Source organism: Ovis canadensis, chromosome 1 (assembly GCF_042477335.2).
Source record: "Ovis canadensis isolate MfBH-ARS-UI-01 breed Bighorn chromosome 1, ARS-UI_OviCan_v2, whole genome shotgun sequence".
NCBI classification, from domain to species: domain Eukaryota; kingdom Metazoa; phylum Chordata; class Mammalia; order Artiodactyla; family Bovidae; genus Ovis; species Ovis canadensis.
The window spans coordinates 236681884-236696676 of record NC_091245.1 but is presented as its reverse complement, the minus strand read 5'-3'; the positions used below and the strand labels follow the sequence as shown (position 1 = coordinate 236696676).

Sequence of the window (14793 nt, the reverse complement as noted above, 5' to 3'; positions counted from 1 at the left end):
AGGTGATAGAGGGTCAGGGGATTTGAGATCAAGTCAGTGTACCTGGAGCTTCTTGATCTCCTTGTGAGTCCTCCTCATTCTTCCAGTCACTAACTGTTGGGAGTCCCAAGGCTCCATCTTTGGGGCTCCTCCCTGATCTGCACTCCCAGGTTGATTGCTTCTAGTCTGGTGGCTTTAAATACATCATCTGCCTCTGATGATCTCCAGGTTTCTATCTCTAGACTGGACCTTTCCTTGAGCATCAGACAAGGATCTCCAACTTCATTTCTGATATCTAGCCAGCATCTCAAAGTTAACCTGTCCAAAAGTTGACTTCTAATCACTCCCTTCTCTCCCACCCAAATCAGCTTCTCTCACAATCTCTTTTTCTTAGCAGATAATGACTCCATTTTCCAGTCTTGAAGATCAAAACCCTTGGAGCCATTCCTCACACTTCTCTGTCTCCCATAACCTACTTCCAATTTGGTGCAGAGCCTGTTGCCTGTACCTTCAGAATAGAGCTGCTTTGCTGCTGCCATTCTGTCAACATGGAGGGGCATTATCCCCTGTGCTTCCCAGCTCAGCTCCCTGCATCTGCCTCTGTGCCTATTGGTCTCTTCTCCATACAGCAGCTATATAGTTATATTGTTGATTTGTGATCCTGTTACAGTGTACTAAGATATCATGTTTTTTTCTGAAGTGTTAGGTGATTTCTTAATTCCACTCAAAGTAAAGACCAAGCCTTACAGAGGCCAGTGAGACTGTGTGTTCTGGCCCCTGGTTACTCTTCTGAACTCCTCTCTTGCTTCTGTCTTGCTTGTTGCTCAGTTATACTGATGTTCCTCCAGTGTGAGGTTCACTCTGCCTCAGGACCTTTGCGCTTGCTGTCTCTGCAACTTACACATGACTCTTTCACTACCACCTCCTTAATTTTTCTTATCCTCTTCCTGACACTTACCCCTCTAACATACTATGTGATTTATTTTTCTTGTTAATTATCCATATTTTCTCACTGAAATAAAAACTGCATGAAGGCAGATTGTTGTCTGTTATATTCTCTATTATATCCCTAGCACATGAAACAGTGCCTGAATTACAGTAGGCTTGCAGTAAATCTGTGATAAATTTATGAGTGAATGAATGAAGGCAAAACCTAATCCCATAAGTAAAAATAACAGAAAGCTACCCAGCAGTTAAAATAGCCAGAAAGTTTCCTATTTAGGGACTATGTGGAGGCTGCTTTTAATTTTTATTTGAAAAGAAAATTTCTTGACATTTGCTTGGCTACATCCTGGATTTAATAAATGTCTTTGATACATTAGGAAATTTGGTATGTTCATAGTTTAAAACTACCTATGTTAGGTGTTTGCACACTATGAAATCAAATTAAATTACAGCCTTGTCCTCCACTTGATAATTTCTTTTGGGGAGGTGGGTGGGATACATTTAAGAACAATAGGAGTCTGTAGGAATACAGTGTAATTAAGTAAAAGGAAAGAAGGCTCGGTTACTTTTACTTTACTTTTTTATGTATTATTTGCACTTAGTCTCAGTTGTAGCTCTTTTGTTGAGGCTCGTGAACTCTAGTTGTGGTGTGCCAATTCAGTAGTTGTGGTGCTTGGGCTTAGTTTGCTCCAAGGCATGAGGGATCTAAGTTCCCCAACCAGGAACTGAACCCATGTTCCCTGCATCGCAAGGTGGATTCTTAACCACTGGACCACCAGGGAAAGTCCCAGCTCAGTTGCTTGAGGAGTTCTGAATAACTGTGGGGAAGGGCTCTATAGTACTAAGCTTGGGCTTATGGAAATTATCCATCAGATTCTTGTGTTTGCCCTCTTGACCTTAAGATGTTCCCTTGTGGTGTCTCTTCTCTTGGCCCAGTGATGGGGCCATTCCACATCCACAGAGTGATTTGTCTCCATGATGACTGAATAGAGGAATTGTCACCATTGAAATTACTACTGAGTCTATAAATATGGAGCTAGTGCTTGAAAGTTTGTTTCTAAATTTGCTTGATTTATCCAGAATATGTAAAGCCTGTTGATTTTCTGCATGATTAATCTGTACTCTTCTGTCTTAGGATCAATTTGGCATTTGTTACCTATATATCTCTTATTTGGGGGCATAAGGACTATATAGCCAGTGGACAGCTTCTGCAGAAGGAAGCATTGTTGCCAGTGAAAGGAAATTGCAGATTATTTTCCCCTTTGGTGTAGGAAATAAACTCTACTGCTCATCTGACTGCACTAATGAAAATGGAACAGTTCCCATTCGGGGCAGCAGGAAACCCTGCTTCTGGTAGTGATATACAAAGGTTTATGGCTGCTGTCTGCTAAACTCATACTCAGCTGGTCTCAGTGTGAGCAGGCAGTGTAGAGGCTGACTTGCACGGTGGCTGTAGCTCTGGAACATGTCACTGGATCATCATGATATTAATTTTTTTTACATGTAGGTGAAGTATTAACCCAGTATTTGCAGAGGATACTGTACTCCGGGGATGGGACTAGGTCATTTCATTCAGCTTATATCATCCTTGTGACAATACCATGAAGGTGACTGCTGTTTCTCCACCATATATTGAGGCAGCTGAAACTCTGAGATGACAAATAGGGTTACTCTCCTACTATTTTTCTTATGGTCTTGAGGTTACCTGGAGCAGAGCCTTTCAAGTTTGTCTAAATAACGGACGTGTACCTAGGGCCCTGAAAGAGCAGAAACCGCATTTCCATCAGGCAGGTACTTGGCCAAAGATGTGACTTCATCTCAGAAGTGGTCTGTTGGTTGTCTTCTTCTTTTCCCTTTTTGCCTGGTCTGTCTGCTCTCTCATGGACGGAGGAGCCTGGTAGGCTGCAGTCCATCGGGTCGCTAGGAGTCGGACACGACTGAGCGACTTCACTTTCACTTTTCACTTTCATGCATTGGAGAAGGAAATGGCAACCCACCCCAGTATTCTTGCCTGGAGAATCCCAGGGACGGGGGAGCCTGGTGGGCTACTGTCTATGGGCTCGCACAGAGTCGAACATGACTGAAGTGACTTAGCAGCAGCAGCAGCAACATAATGAGAAATACATTTTACTTATAACCTAGTATGTGTGTTCATGGGTGCGTGTGTCTGTGTATCTCAAACAAAAGCTTCACAAAGTGGAAGTTACTCTTAATACACATAGTGCACTATGGTATTTTCTGTCCTGTCCTTTCTGTTTTGTTTTTACCCTGATGTAGATGACAATCAGAAATTTGGGGGTTTTATTTTGCCATTCACTTAGTGATTATAAGTTTGTAGTTTCAAAATGCTAGTATCTGACTCCAAAATTCATATGTATTTTGCTGCATAGGGGTGAATGGGGCAAACAAAACAAACCTAAAGCCGGTACCTACTCTGTGGGAACTTAGAAGCTGGTTTGGGAGACAATAGAAATGAAAGGTCTATGTGATGTTTTTGAAAGAACTTAGGGCACAATGCAGAAATGAGTGACACAGATAGATGTCATAGAAAGCGGTAAAGGTCAGGAAAGTGCTCTCTAAAGATTATGACTAAATCTAGATGGGCTAGATGGGTGAAGAGTCAAAAATAAAAACAATAGAAGTATAAAATAATTGCTTGAATAATTGAATTGAAAATGAAACTTGAGATATAGGTAAATGAGAGAATATTGGTAATTCTATGCCTGTTTCTCAGATCTCCTCCATATAATAAGGTAATTCCTATCCAGTGGGATCATGGCATGCTTTGAACATTGCATGTAAAACATCAGTTCACTTTAGTACCCACTCTTCCAAAACCAGTTTTGCTCAAGTTTAGATTGTATTGAAAATCTAGGAAACTAACTTCAGTGTCAGTGGTGTTCTAAGGAATTTACTGTTTGGAGGTGATCATTCCTATCCATCTGACGCTTGACAAAAATAACAAGCAAGAACAGAATGGCAACAAAGATGTTGGCACCTCCTTTATAAACAGGTGTCCTTTTCTGCAAGAAGAGCCCCTCAGACCTGTTCTGCCTTCATCAGCCCCTTCCTGACTCATGCCTTCAACCATGTGTCATCAGCTTCATTGTCAGTTACGCACCTCTAACCCTGTCCTCCTCTGTTCACCCATCTGCGCACCTGCCTGTCATCACTCATTGTCAACACTGCCTCATAAGCCACTGCCTGGTTTGGGCTTGACCGAAACCTTTCTCATTGCTTGCCTTTATCTTAGCTACTTTTATCTGTGAATGGTTACCTCTCATGAGCTTTCCTGTGGGCAGCAACTAAGAAATGCAGGTATTGTTGGCATCTCTAAACAGTTCCATTTGCCTACCCTACTTGCTTTGTTTCTTTTTTTGAGGAAAGACTTTGAAACTTAGTTTTCATTAAAAGTGATGCTTTAATTCCAAAGCTAAGAGATGTTTATTAGTGAAAAATTAAAAAGTACCAATAGATAAAAAGAAGAAAATAAAAATTGTTTGAAATCCTTCCCATGTAGTCACTGTTGATATTTTGGCATATAACTTTTCAGACTCTTTTTTTTCTTAATGTGTATTTAGAATTTTCCTCTTCCTTTAAGCAAAACTTAATAAAATAATATCGTCTTTTTGCTCATATTTTCCCTTTAATAATATTGTAAATATTTGCTTGTCATTAAACCTGCTGTTTCTTAACCCATTTTTTTTCTCTTAACAACACTGTAAATGACTTTTCATGTCATTAAACTTTCTTCCATAACAACCTTTGTAGAGCCCATATTTATATTTCATCAAATAGGTAGATTTTTTTTTTAATGTTTGGTTCTTTTAACCAATTCCCCTTGGTTAGTCATTAGTTTGTTCTTAATATTCCAATTTAAAATTCAAAATTTAAATTAAGTTCTTTGAAATAGTCATTTTTAAATTACAAAGGTAATGTAAGTGCATTCACCTTATTACAAAACTGAACACAAGACTGAAAGTTGCTATGGTTTTACCACCATTCCCAACTCCCTCCACTGTTCACCATTATTAGTCTGGTCTCTTCCTCAGTATTTTATTAAATATTCCAATTTTTAAAACTGCTCACCTTTTATGAAATTATTTTATAGAATTGCCTTTTCCCCCTAAAACCAGTTTTCCTTTTTATCTTACTTCTGTGACATTAGCTTTTCATGTATGTCCTGATCTCATGTTCTCCCCTTGGTTGTTGATAGAAAAAGCAGAAGTGGGCTTCTCTGTCACTGGGGGATAGAGATTGAGTCCACCTGGGTCCAGGCTCAGTAGCTCACAGGGGAGTGAATGGTTTTGAGAGCCACAAGTCAAAGAGAGGAATCTGTGGAGATTCCACGGCTGTCAGGACTAATCAACAAGTTAAATTGCCAGGCACCCTGCCAACAGCTTAGCTGTCTCTGGGGCAAGAGCTGAGAATTCATTTGGGGATGCAGTTTCTGAGGTATCCTAGGGGAGGACCTTAGTTTAAAGGAAGGGTAGCTGCAAGTCACACATACCTCAAAGAAATTCAGAAGTGTGAGAAGGCAGTGCACTGTGGTGGTAAAGAAATTAGTCCTTGTGGGCAGCAGGCACGCCTGAGTTGAATACCAACTTGACCACTTATTAGGGCTCATGATGACTTAACTTTCCTGTGTCTCTGTTTTCTTATTTGTAAAATAGCAATAGTAATACCTTTCTTGTGGTATTGTTAGAAGATTTAGATGCCTGGTGCCTGGTGCAAGAACAGTGCCTGGTGCATGGTAAGCATTGGATGCATCAGTAGTTGGAGAAATACAAGAGGAACCAACCAGAACTCTGAATCAGATCTTGGCTAAATAAAGGATGCTGGTTTACAGGGGCTGGCTACAAAGTAACACATGTACTCTTGTCTCATAAATTCTACAAGGCACTGCAGTTTACTTAAGGACCTTGCTGTTTGTGGTCTGTACTCTCTACCTCCTATCTGTGTTGAAGTAGCTGGGACTCAGTCAGGAATCCTGGCTCTGGCTATTGAGGGAGACACAGGCCATTGCAGGGTCAGAGCCCCGAGCCCTGCTTTGCCTTATTTGCATTCGCCACGGTTTTAGCAGACCCGAGGTTACCTCTGGGGGGCTGGCAGAGCTTACTGTTTCTTGAGATTCAAGAATTTTGGTGAGGATTACAGAATTTTCAGTTTTAAGTTTATAGAATTTATAGTTTTAAGATTATAGAATGTTACTGTTTTAACAAAAGTAGATGAGAGAGGCATTCTGGTGTTTTGAGCAAATGATGAGATCCCTGGCATGTCACTGGAGATCTTTTTAAATCAAGCACATGATTTTATTAAATGGGCCATTTTCTTCTACCTCTCATTATTCTAAAAAATAGTGATCTATGTACCTGTTTCTCCTTAAAAATATGGCACTGTCCCCATCTTGACCTCAGTTATCTCATCTTTGATCATCTGGATTTCTGGCCCTTGGTATGCAGCAGCTTGTGGCTTAGGTGGATAGTGTCTCAGTGATTTCTCAGTCGACGAGGTGGAGGCTACTTTCAGAAGACAGTTTCAGGCCCGTGGCAGATTTTTCATTTTAGGAACTTCAAGCATACTCTCAGAGAACTGCTGTTCCTGTGTTGTTGAAGTGAAAGAACTCGTGACTCATTGGAAGTTCCAGGACTGTTCAATTTGTATTAAGTCTGTAGAAAACACCTAGGAGTGATTGTATCCCATGGTATAATTTTACTTTGCAATTCATACTCTTCCCACTTGAACTCTCCAGAATAGAAGCCCATGAATCGCGAGTCACCAGGAGGCATGATAAACCAGCTGGTTCAGCAAATGGATAACTCTTAAGTTTGAAGGTCTTAGCTCCAGTGGGTATTCAGTGGACATCAGTGCTTTATGGAGCCTGAGTGAACTTGGATTATAAATATCTGATCTCATTTTTAACTGACTACTTTTCTGAGTCTCTTTGGTCGGTCAGTCTTTTGCAGGCCTTCCTATTCGGGTTTCTTTGGCTGGTGGGAAAAAGAGAAAGAATGTGCACCCATCTTATCTATATAGAAACAATGTCAAGTCATAGAGGGCCTGCGGTCATATCCCTGTTTACCCCAGAGAAAATGATCCGATCAGCCTAGAGACTGGGGTAATTCCTCTTGGCTCTGTACACAGTTACAGGGCAGGCTCTATCCTGTAGATAGGCTTAGTTATACACAGCAACCTCAGGATTCTTTTGGAGACTTAGAGAACCCGGCTTTTACTACCTACTGTAGTCAGTGGTGTCAGAGGCCAAGGAACATTGCCTAGGTTTTCTTAAGACAGTTTTTCACAAGGTGAAATCACCTGTAGCTGTGATGAGTGCAGAAGTGGAATTACTACCTAAAGCCTGCTTGTTCCTTCATGAGATAGTCACCTAACAAGCTCAGACTTGCAAAGGATCATGAAGGAAATTAACATCCATTTTATTCATTTTTTTAATCATAAAAAAATGAAGCTTGGTTAATTTACAATGTCATGTTTCAGGTGTAGAGCAAAGTGATTCAGTTGTAGATATACATACATCTATTATTTTTTATTCTTTTCCCATATAGGTTATTATAAAGTACTGAGTATAGTTCCCTGTGCTATAAATCAGGTCCTTGCTGTTTATCTGTCTTCTATGTTGAAGTGTGCACCTGTTAATCACACATTCCTCATTTATCTCTCCTCCTCCTTTCCCATTTGGTAGCCATAAGTTTGCTTTCTATGTCTGTGAATCTGTTTCTATTTTGTAAATAAGTTCATTTATGTAATTTTTGTATATTCTACATATAAGCCATATCATATGATATTTGTCTTTCCCAGACTAACTTGGCACAAGTTTTAGGTAGAGTAACTTTTGGATCTATCCTTTGGGGAGTTTACCTTAAATTTCAAAAACTGTATCTTGGGGCCAGTTAGACAGTATATCCATTGATGAAATATCTCCTACTGTTTTTTATTAGTTTTAGCCAATTGTTAATTTTTGTCTCTTTTAAACATGGAAAATATGTTGATTACAAAAAAATCATAGGTGGAGAATTTTAATACCAATTACAGCAGTAAAAATATAATTTATAATTATTAATTTAGAACTATTATGAGATTAGTGAGTTCCCTACATTCACTGCCTTGACAAGTCACATAATATATGTTCATATTTCTTAACATATGTCAGAACTGTAGTTGTGGGCTACAGTTTTGTTTTATTTGAATTAATTTTTATCTACTTTTATTTGAATATATGTCATATATGTCAAATAAATATTAACATATATTCACATGTTCTCCTAAGAGTATACAATCTGCCATGGCAAGATTTGAACAGTTTTGTGAATTAGTTGGATTGTACAAAACCAAGAACCTCAAACTGAGTGTAGTACTTAATGTTTCATTCAACTACATTTATAACTGTACTTATTGTTGATATAGTTAAATAGGAAATTTAAAGCAATGAGCAAGTTCTGGTGAGGTCAGAAGAGAGCTGTAAAGGCTTGTTGCTTGGCAGTCTGTGTGTTCTGGAGCCGCCGCTGCAAGATACATATGTAAAAAGTTTTAAAAAGAGCCTATACGCTTTAGTTTATTTCCTTTTAGATGACAGAATAGGAATCCCGTTTTGGAAGCTGGTGTATTATCTTTTCCACACGTGGAAACAAGGAGAACACTTGGAGAAATGTGATAAACTTGATATTTTAATTCTCTTAGCGAAAGTGTGCAAACTGCAGAAAACATGTAAACGTAAAAACTGTAGGTATTATTGTAAACATATGTTTTACACACATATTTGTGTGCTTGTGCAAAAGAAAAGCCTGGGCTTACCAGGGATTTTTACTTCGGTTTAGCAATAGGTCATTGGTTTTGAATAGAAAATTTCCAGAGATACATACTATTAAAATCATTGCACAGTCTTTCTCCTTCTTTTATTTCCCTCTCTCCTTCCTCCCCCTTCTTCCCTTGTTTCTTTCCACTTAACATTTTGCTCTGTGTTTTCATTCTCCCCATTCTCCTGCCTGTCTTCTGCCAGTGTCTGTGGGGCCCACTTATATATCCCCTCTCCCCTTCTTTTTCTGGTTTCATTTTCCACATTCTTCAGTCTCTGAAACCCTCTTGCCCACTCTTGATCTTCTGCCTCCAGGCACCTGCTCTCAGGTACTGTGTAATTTAGAGTTGCATGTGGAAGATCTCAGGTGGACAAAAAGCTTCCTCTTGGCTCCGGAGAAGAACCCGTCCAGCCGGGCCCCAAGCGGTGGTCTGGAAGTCAGCCAGGTGGAGCTGGCTTGTCATAACTCCAGGCCTGGCCTTCTGGATCCTTGAATGTGTCAGCTTTCTTAATTATAACCCAAGAATGTACTTTCTAGAACCTTTTGTTTTCTTTATCAGTCAGTTCTGTATGGGCTACTGGTTTCTAATTGGTGACTTCTTGGTTAAAGGAATGTTTGATCATTTTTTATTAATGTTGGTGAAAGATGATAATTCTATGTATGAGTGCTTTGCCTTTTTCAAAACTACCTTCTCTCTTCTCCCTCAGAAGGGCAACTACTTTAGCTGGGGATTTCTTTTTTTTTTTTTCTTCCCTTTGTGATAGGATGAGGTACTCTTAATCCCTCAGTGACCTAGATGTATCTGGCTAGGTCTCTAAGCCCACATGCTTTACTTTCTTCTCCTTAAGATTTCCGGGTTTGAACTGAGTAGTAGCTGTGGATGGAGATGCTAGTGGCATGGAAATTCTTGCTGATGACATCACCTGCCGAGACTATGGGCACAGTGCCAGGATATTGATCTGCTGGGCTTTGAGTCAGGCAGGAAATCCTGTGAAATTCCTGCTCAATGTTAAACCAAATGGGAGCAGCTCTGAACGGTTTCATTCTTTTGGCGAGTCTCCTCCCTTATTAAAATGTATGAAGACGCCTTTTTAACCATGGTTTCTTGCCGACAGGCTGACCCAGTGTCAGCATGGTAGATAAGGCTGAGAACATTCCATGATATGTGCAGTGACGGCAAACATATGGAGACTTGGTGCAGACCTGGCATTAGAAGGGATCATCATTAGTGACAGTCACCCAACCTTAGAAATAAGGTGCCTTCATGGAAAACTGGGGGTCCCCTGTCCCTGATAATATCATGATTAAGAGCGGGACCCCTTGAGTTGGTATACCTGGATGAGGATCCTGGCCTTCCTATCTGTTAGCTATGTGATCTGGAATCCTAAGTCTTAGTTGTTATTATTGTCTGTGAAATGGGCATAAGAATAGTATTGGCTTTTTAGAGTTTTTCTGAGGATTCAGTGATCACAGGGATATAAAATACTTGGCATATTTCCTGGCAGTCAGTAAATGATTGTTGATTTTACTATTGACTTAGGACTCTTTCTACTCTATTGTACTACTCTCTATAATCTTTTCTAACAACCAGATTGAAGGCAGTAACATAAGTTGTCTTTATTTCCCTGACCCCACCATGTAAAGAACTGTATACCAGCGGTCTTCACACTGAGGTACACATCACACGCCTGCATTCAGCAAGACCAGGCGAGGTAGGCAGGAATACTTTTAAGGGGACCATTTTCCAGATCCTCAATTCCTAGGCATTCTTTCTCTAAAACTGAGAGTGTATCTGCAGTTAGTGTTACACCAGATTTTGTTCTCCAGTTTTCAGTTTTCACAGTTACCCCTTTTGCCATTTTTCTAAAGAAAGCCCATCTCAGATCTTACTTTGGCGTTTGGTGCCCCGTGTCAGCATGTTAAATCACAGCACAAAATAAAATGGGTCAATTTGAAATATTGGTTTCAGCAAAACCTCCTTTAATGAAGGCACCATACACCCCTACCCTGTCTCACTCAGAGTTGCATTTCTTAGTAAAATTTTACTTTTAGTGCTTAATGCATTAAAATTGGCAATAATTGCATCATTTTGATTACGGATTATTAATGGTGTTTGTAGTGATTATACAATCCAGAAGAGTCTTTATACTTAAAGCTCATCGATCACAAGAAATTTTAGAAAATTAAATGTAAAAACCTATGCCCTAAATATGCTAGAGTGACTAATTAAATACTCTGACACAGCATTATATCAGGAAATTTGGAGGGAAAATTGACAGAAATGGGTTTTCAAAGAGAAAGAAAAGTAATGTAAAATCCTCTTATGTTTTAAGTGGATGATGGTGGATATTGTCATGATGGTTTTTATATTCCACTGCTGCTGCTGTCGCTTCAGTTGTGTCTGAACTCTGTGCGACCCCATAGACGGCAGCCTACCAGGCTCCGCTGTCCCTGGGATTCTCCAGGCAAGAACACTGGAGTGGGTTGCCATTTCCCTCTCCAGTGCATGAAAGTGAAAAGAGAAAGTGTAGTCGCTCAGTCGTGTCCGACTCTTCGAGACCCATTTAAAAGAATATGATAGCACATGGTTAAAATGTCTAGATTTACAATTAAGAGGAAGATATGTCTTTAAGATTCTTTAAATTTTGGATGAAAATTTGAAATGTCAACATAAAATGGCTCTAAAGGGAAGATGGTTTTTTAGCTTTTTTAGGAAGTAGATAGCAGAACGTTTGGAGACCTCTGTTACATTTTATTGCTATTGCTTTTTCACACAAGGGGAGGACATTCGTCTTTTTTGCTGCTCTTCTGTTAAGTGCAAGATCTAATTGGTTGGTCTTGTGTGCATGCCTTACTTTTCGTTAAACTCTAACTGAAAAACATGAATGTCTTTCATGTGCTGGACTCAGGGCCAGGTATATTAGAACAGACTCCAGGTCCTGCCTTCATGGGGTTCATAATTCAACCTCTGTTCTGAGTTAGAGACTGAATTTTGGTAGGAACTGCAGCGATCAAGTAGAAATGTGTAACAGTTGCGATAAGGACTTCAGAATTCAACTAGGGACACAACTGCATTATTCCAAGTATGGTACTGGCATTCTTGGCTCTTGCAGGTACTCTTGCTTCATCAAAGAATATCAGATTAACATCCTTATTTGTCAAAATTAAATATGCCCCAAAACCTGTTGAAATTGGGCCAAGAGGACTGTGTTTTCTTGTTTGGGTTTTTGTAAAGAGCATTGGTGTTCCGTTGAGTCTCTGTTTTCACAGAGTGTTCACATGGTGTTAAAATTACACTTTCAATGTAATAAGGATACCGTATCACTGACCAGGGTTTCTAAGCAGTAAACTCTTAGGATGGTAGCTTTCTTTCTTTTATTTTTTATTATCAGGGACTTCTTCACTTATGAATTGGGAGATTAATTTCGTAATTATTTTAGGAATAGCCAGAACTAAGACCAGAACAAATTAACTCAAATGCGTTGGGTAGGGTTCTAGACACTTTTCATTCCTTTAATGTTGTACTATGCTAATTTATTAATGTGATTAAATGTCATCTGAGGGATATGAGACTCAATATGTACTGAATCCAGCATTTTGCAGTTAATTCAAATTTGAAGGGCATAGAATTATGCCTTACATAATAAAGAAGTTGTTTGTGAAAGTAAACGAGCTCAACTTTATTTTGCTTTTTTTTCTAGGTGAAAAGAAATGGATTATCTCAGACAGTTAGCCAGGAGGAAAGAAAGCGACAAGAGGTATTTTTTTTTTTTTTCGAAATTTTATTAATTGATTTGGCTGTGCTGGATCTTAGTTGCAGCTTGTGGGATCTAGTTCCCTAACCAGGAACTGAACCCGAGTCCCCTGCATTGGGAGCACAGTCTTACTGGACCACCAGGGAAGTTCCGAAAGGTATATTTTCTACCAAGCAGATTCTTTAGGATTCTCAGGGGTGCCTGTTTTGTTGAGCATTTTCCTCTGACAGCATATTCATTTTCTTTTCTTTTTTTTACAAAAAGGTTATGTGATTATTGTCAAATAAAATTACATATAAGCTCCCAGAAAAGAAAATTTAAAATATCCCAGTGACATTTTAATTTAACAAAGCACCTAGTCCCTAGTGGTTCAGACTGTAAAGAATCTGCCTGCAATGCAGGAGACCCAGTTTCAATCGCTGGGTCAAGAAGATCCCCTGGAGAAACCCACTCCAGTATTCTTTCCTAGAGAGTCCCATGAACAGAGGACCCTGCAGTCCATGGGACTGCAAAAAGTTGGACATGACTGAGCAATTAAGCAAACAAAAACTAAAAACAAAATGTCATTTTAACTTAACAAAGCACCTAGTCCAGGTATAATATTTACACTGGAAGAAATATGTTGAAAAATGGAAAAGACATTGATTAGATTCTGGAACTGAAAAAGGATGATAGTAGAAAAACTCTGAACCCTGTTTGCAAGATTTCTAGAAATCTAAAATTATACCAAAACATGTTTGCTTAATAAAATATAGAACAGATAGCAATAGTTTCATAACTTGAAATTTAGTAAATGTAGCTTAAGAAAATTGCTCATTGTAATAATATTTTGAAGTTCTCAAAGCACTTTCATTTTGATTTATGCATATGGGTTTGGAGATAAATAAGCTTAGGCATATATATGCATATAAATAAATTCCATAGAGGATATGAAATACCCCTTTCTTATTTCATTGGCTTGCAATTACACAAAAATATAAGGGTGAATTATAGGACTATTTTTAAAAAATCAGAATAACTATAACATTGCTGTATACATCACAGAGAATTTTAAAAATTATTACATTTATAATTTTTCTAATTTTTATAAAGAAAATATGACTTTCAATAAAATAGAAGTCTTACATTCTCCTCCTTTCATTCCTTTCCTCTCCTCCCTAGAGACAACTATAATTATGAACCTATGTGTATCCATCTGTTCACATATTACATCGATTTATGTACATATGTTTGTGTGTGCCTGTTAAGATGTAGATAGATGATATGATTCTGAACATATGTTTTGGTTGACTGCTTTTTACATTTAACATTGTTTTTGAAATTTATCCATGTAAAGACATATTAACCTAGGTCGTTTATTCAAACTACTGTATAGTATTCCATTCTATAAATACTTCTAAATATGTTTTCCTAATGATAGACAGTAGGCGGTATTTTTTTTTTTACTGTTAACATTGTGGCATAAACAGCTCAAGAGCTTCTCCAGGGTCCTGATCCTATTAGAATATTTCTTTTCTTTTAAATCTATTCCATTTCCCTTACATTTTGAGAATATTTATTCAGATTTGTGATATAAAAATGTAATGATAGCAGCAAATCTATGATTTATTTCTATTCTTATACTGATATTTAACAGATCTAATGTGATTTGCCTTTAAGTAGTTGATGTTTCTAATGCAGGATGTTTTAAGTTATTACATTAAATGTATTATATTAAACTACCGCATACTCAATCTTTTCCTGTGATCTATTCTGTATAGTTTATCATATCATTTTGTTTGAATCTTCACATTTTGGATTTGATTACAAAAGCCTCTACTTTGAAATGTTTTTAATCATTCCAAGGCACCATATCCATCAACAACCTGAAATCCACTATTTTTGGTCAGGAAGAGTGAACTTTCTTTAGTTTGTATTACATTTCCTGGGGATAATTTTATTAATTGAATTGAATTACACAAGATACAAGTTAAATGAAACTCTTATTAACGTCCTTGTCTTTACATCTAATGACATAATCATTAGATGGTTATATCACTTAAAGTCCCTGGAACACAACCAAGGTTCAATCAGCACGTTGAAGTAAGACTTACCTACATGATTATGGATGCTAGGAACAGAGGTGAACAATGAGATTAGCACCACTAACCTGATTCACAGAGTATTACAGAGGACGGCCCGCCCACTGGCAGCGGGGCGTCCACCTGCCTGTGCCTGCCTGCTCCCACCTGACCTCAGCTGGGGCACTAGTTCTTATAAGGAGACTCTTCTGGGTCCCTCTGGGCCGGGCCCTAAGGGGAGGA

The 14793-nt window shown here is 38.6% G+C and overlaps 1 protein-coding gene across 3 annotated transcripts in view; it reads left to right on the top strand.

The window, feature by feature from the left end:
• The window catches only part of ARHGEF26 (Rho guanine nucleotide exchange factor 26), a 141943-nt gene that overhangs the window by 16455 nt on the left and 110695 nt on the right, over window positions 1-14793 (top strand). For all 3 annotated transcript variants that reach the window (XM_069580496.1, XM_069580487.1, XM_069580504.1), the window contains one exon: window positions 12437-12493. In XM_069580496.1, coding sequence (XP_069436597.1) covers window positions 12437-12493 — 57 coding nt within the window. The remainder of the gene's footprint in view (window positions 1-12436; window positions 12494-14793) is intronic.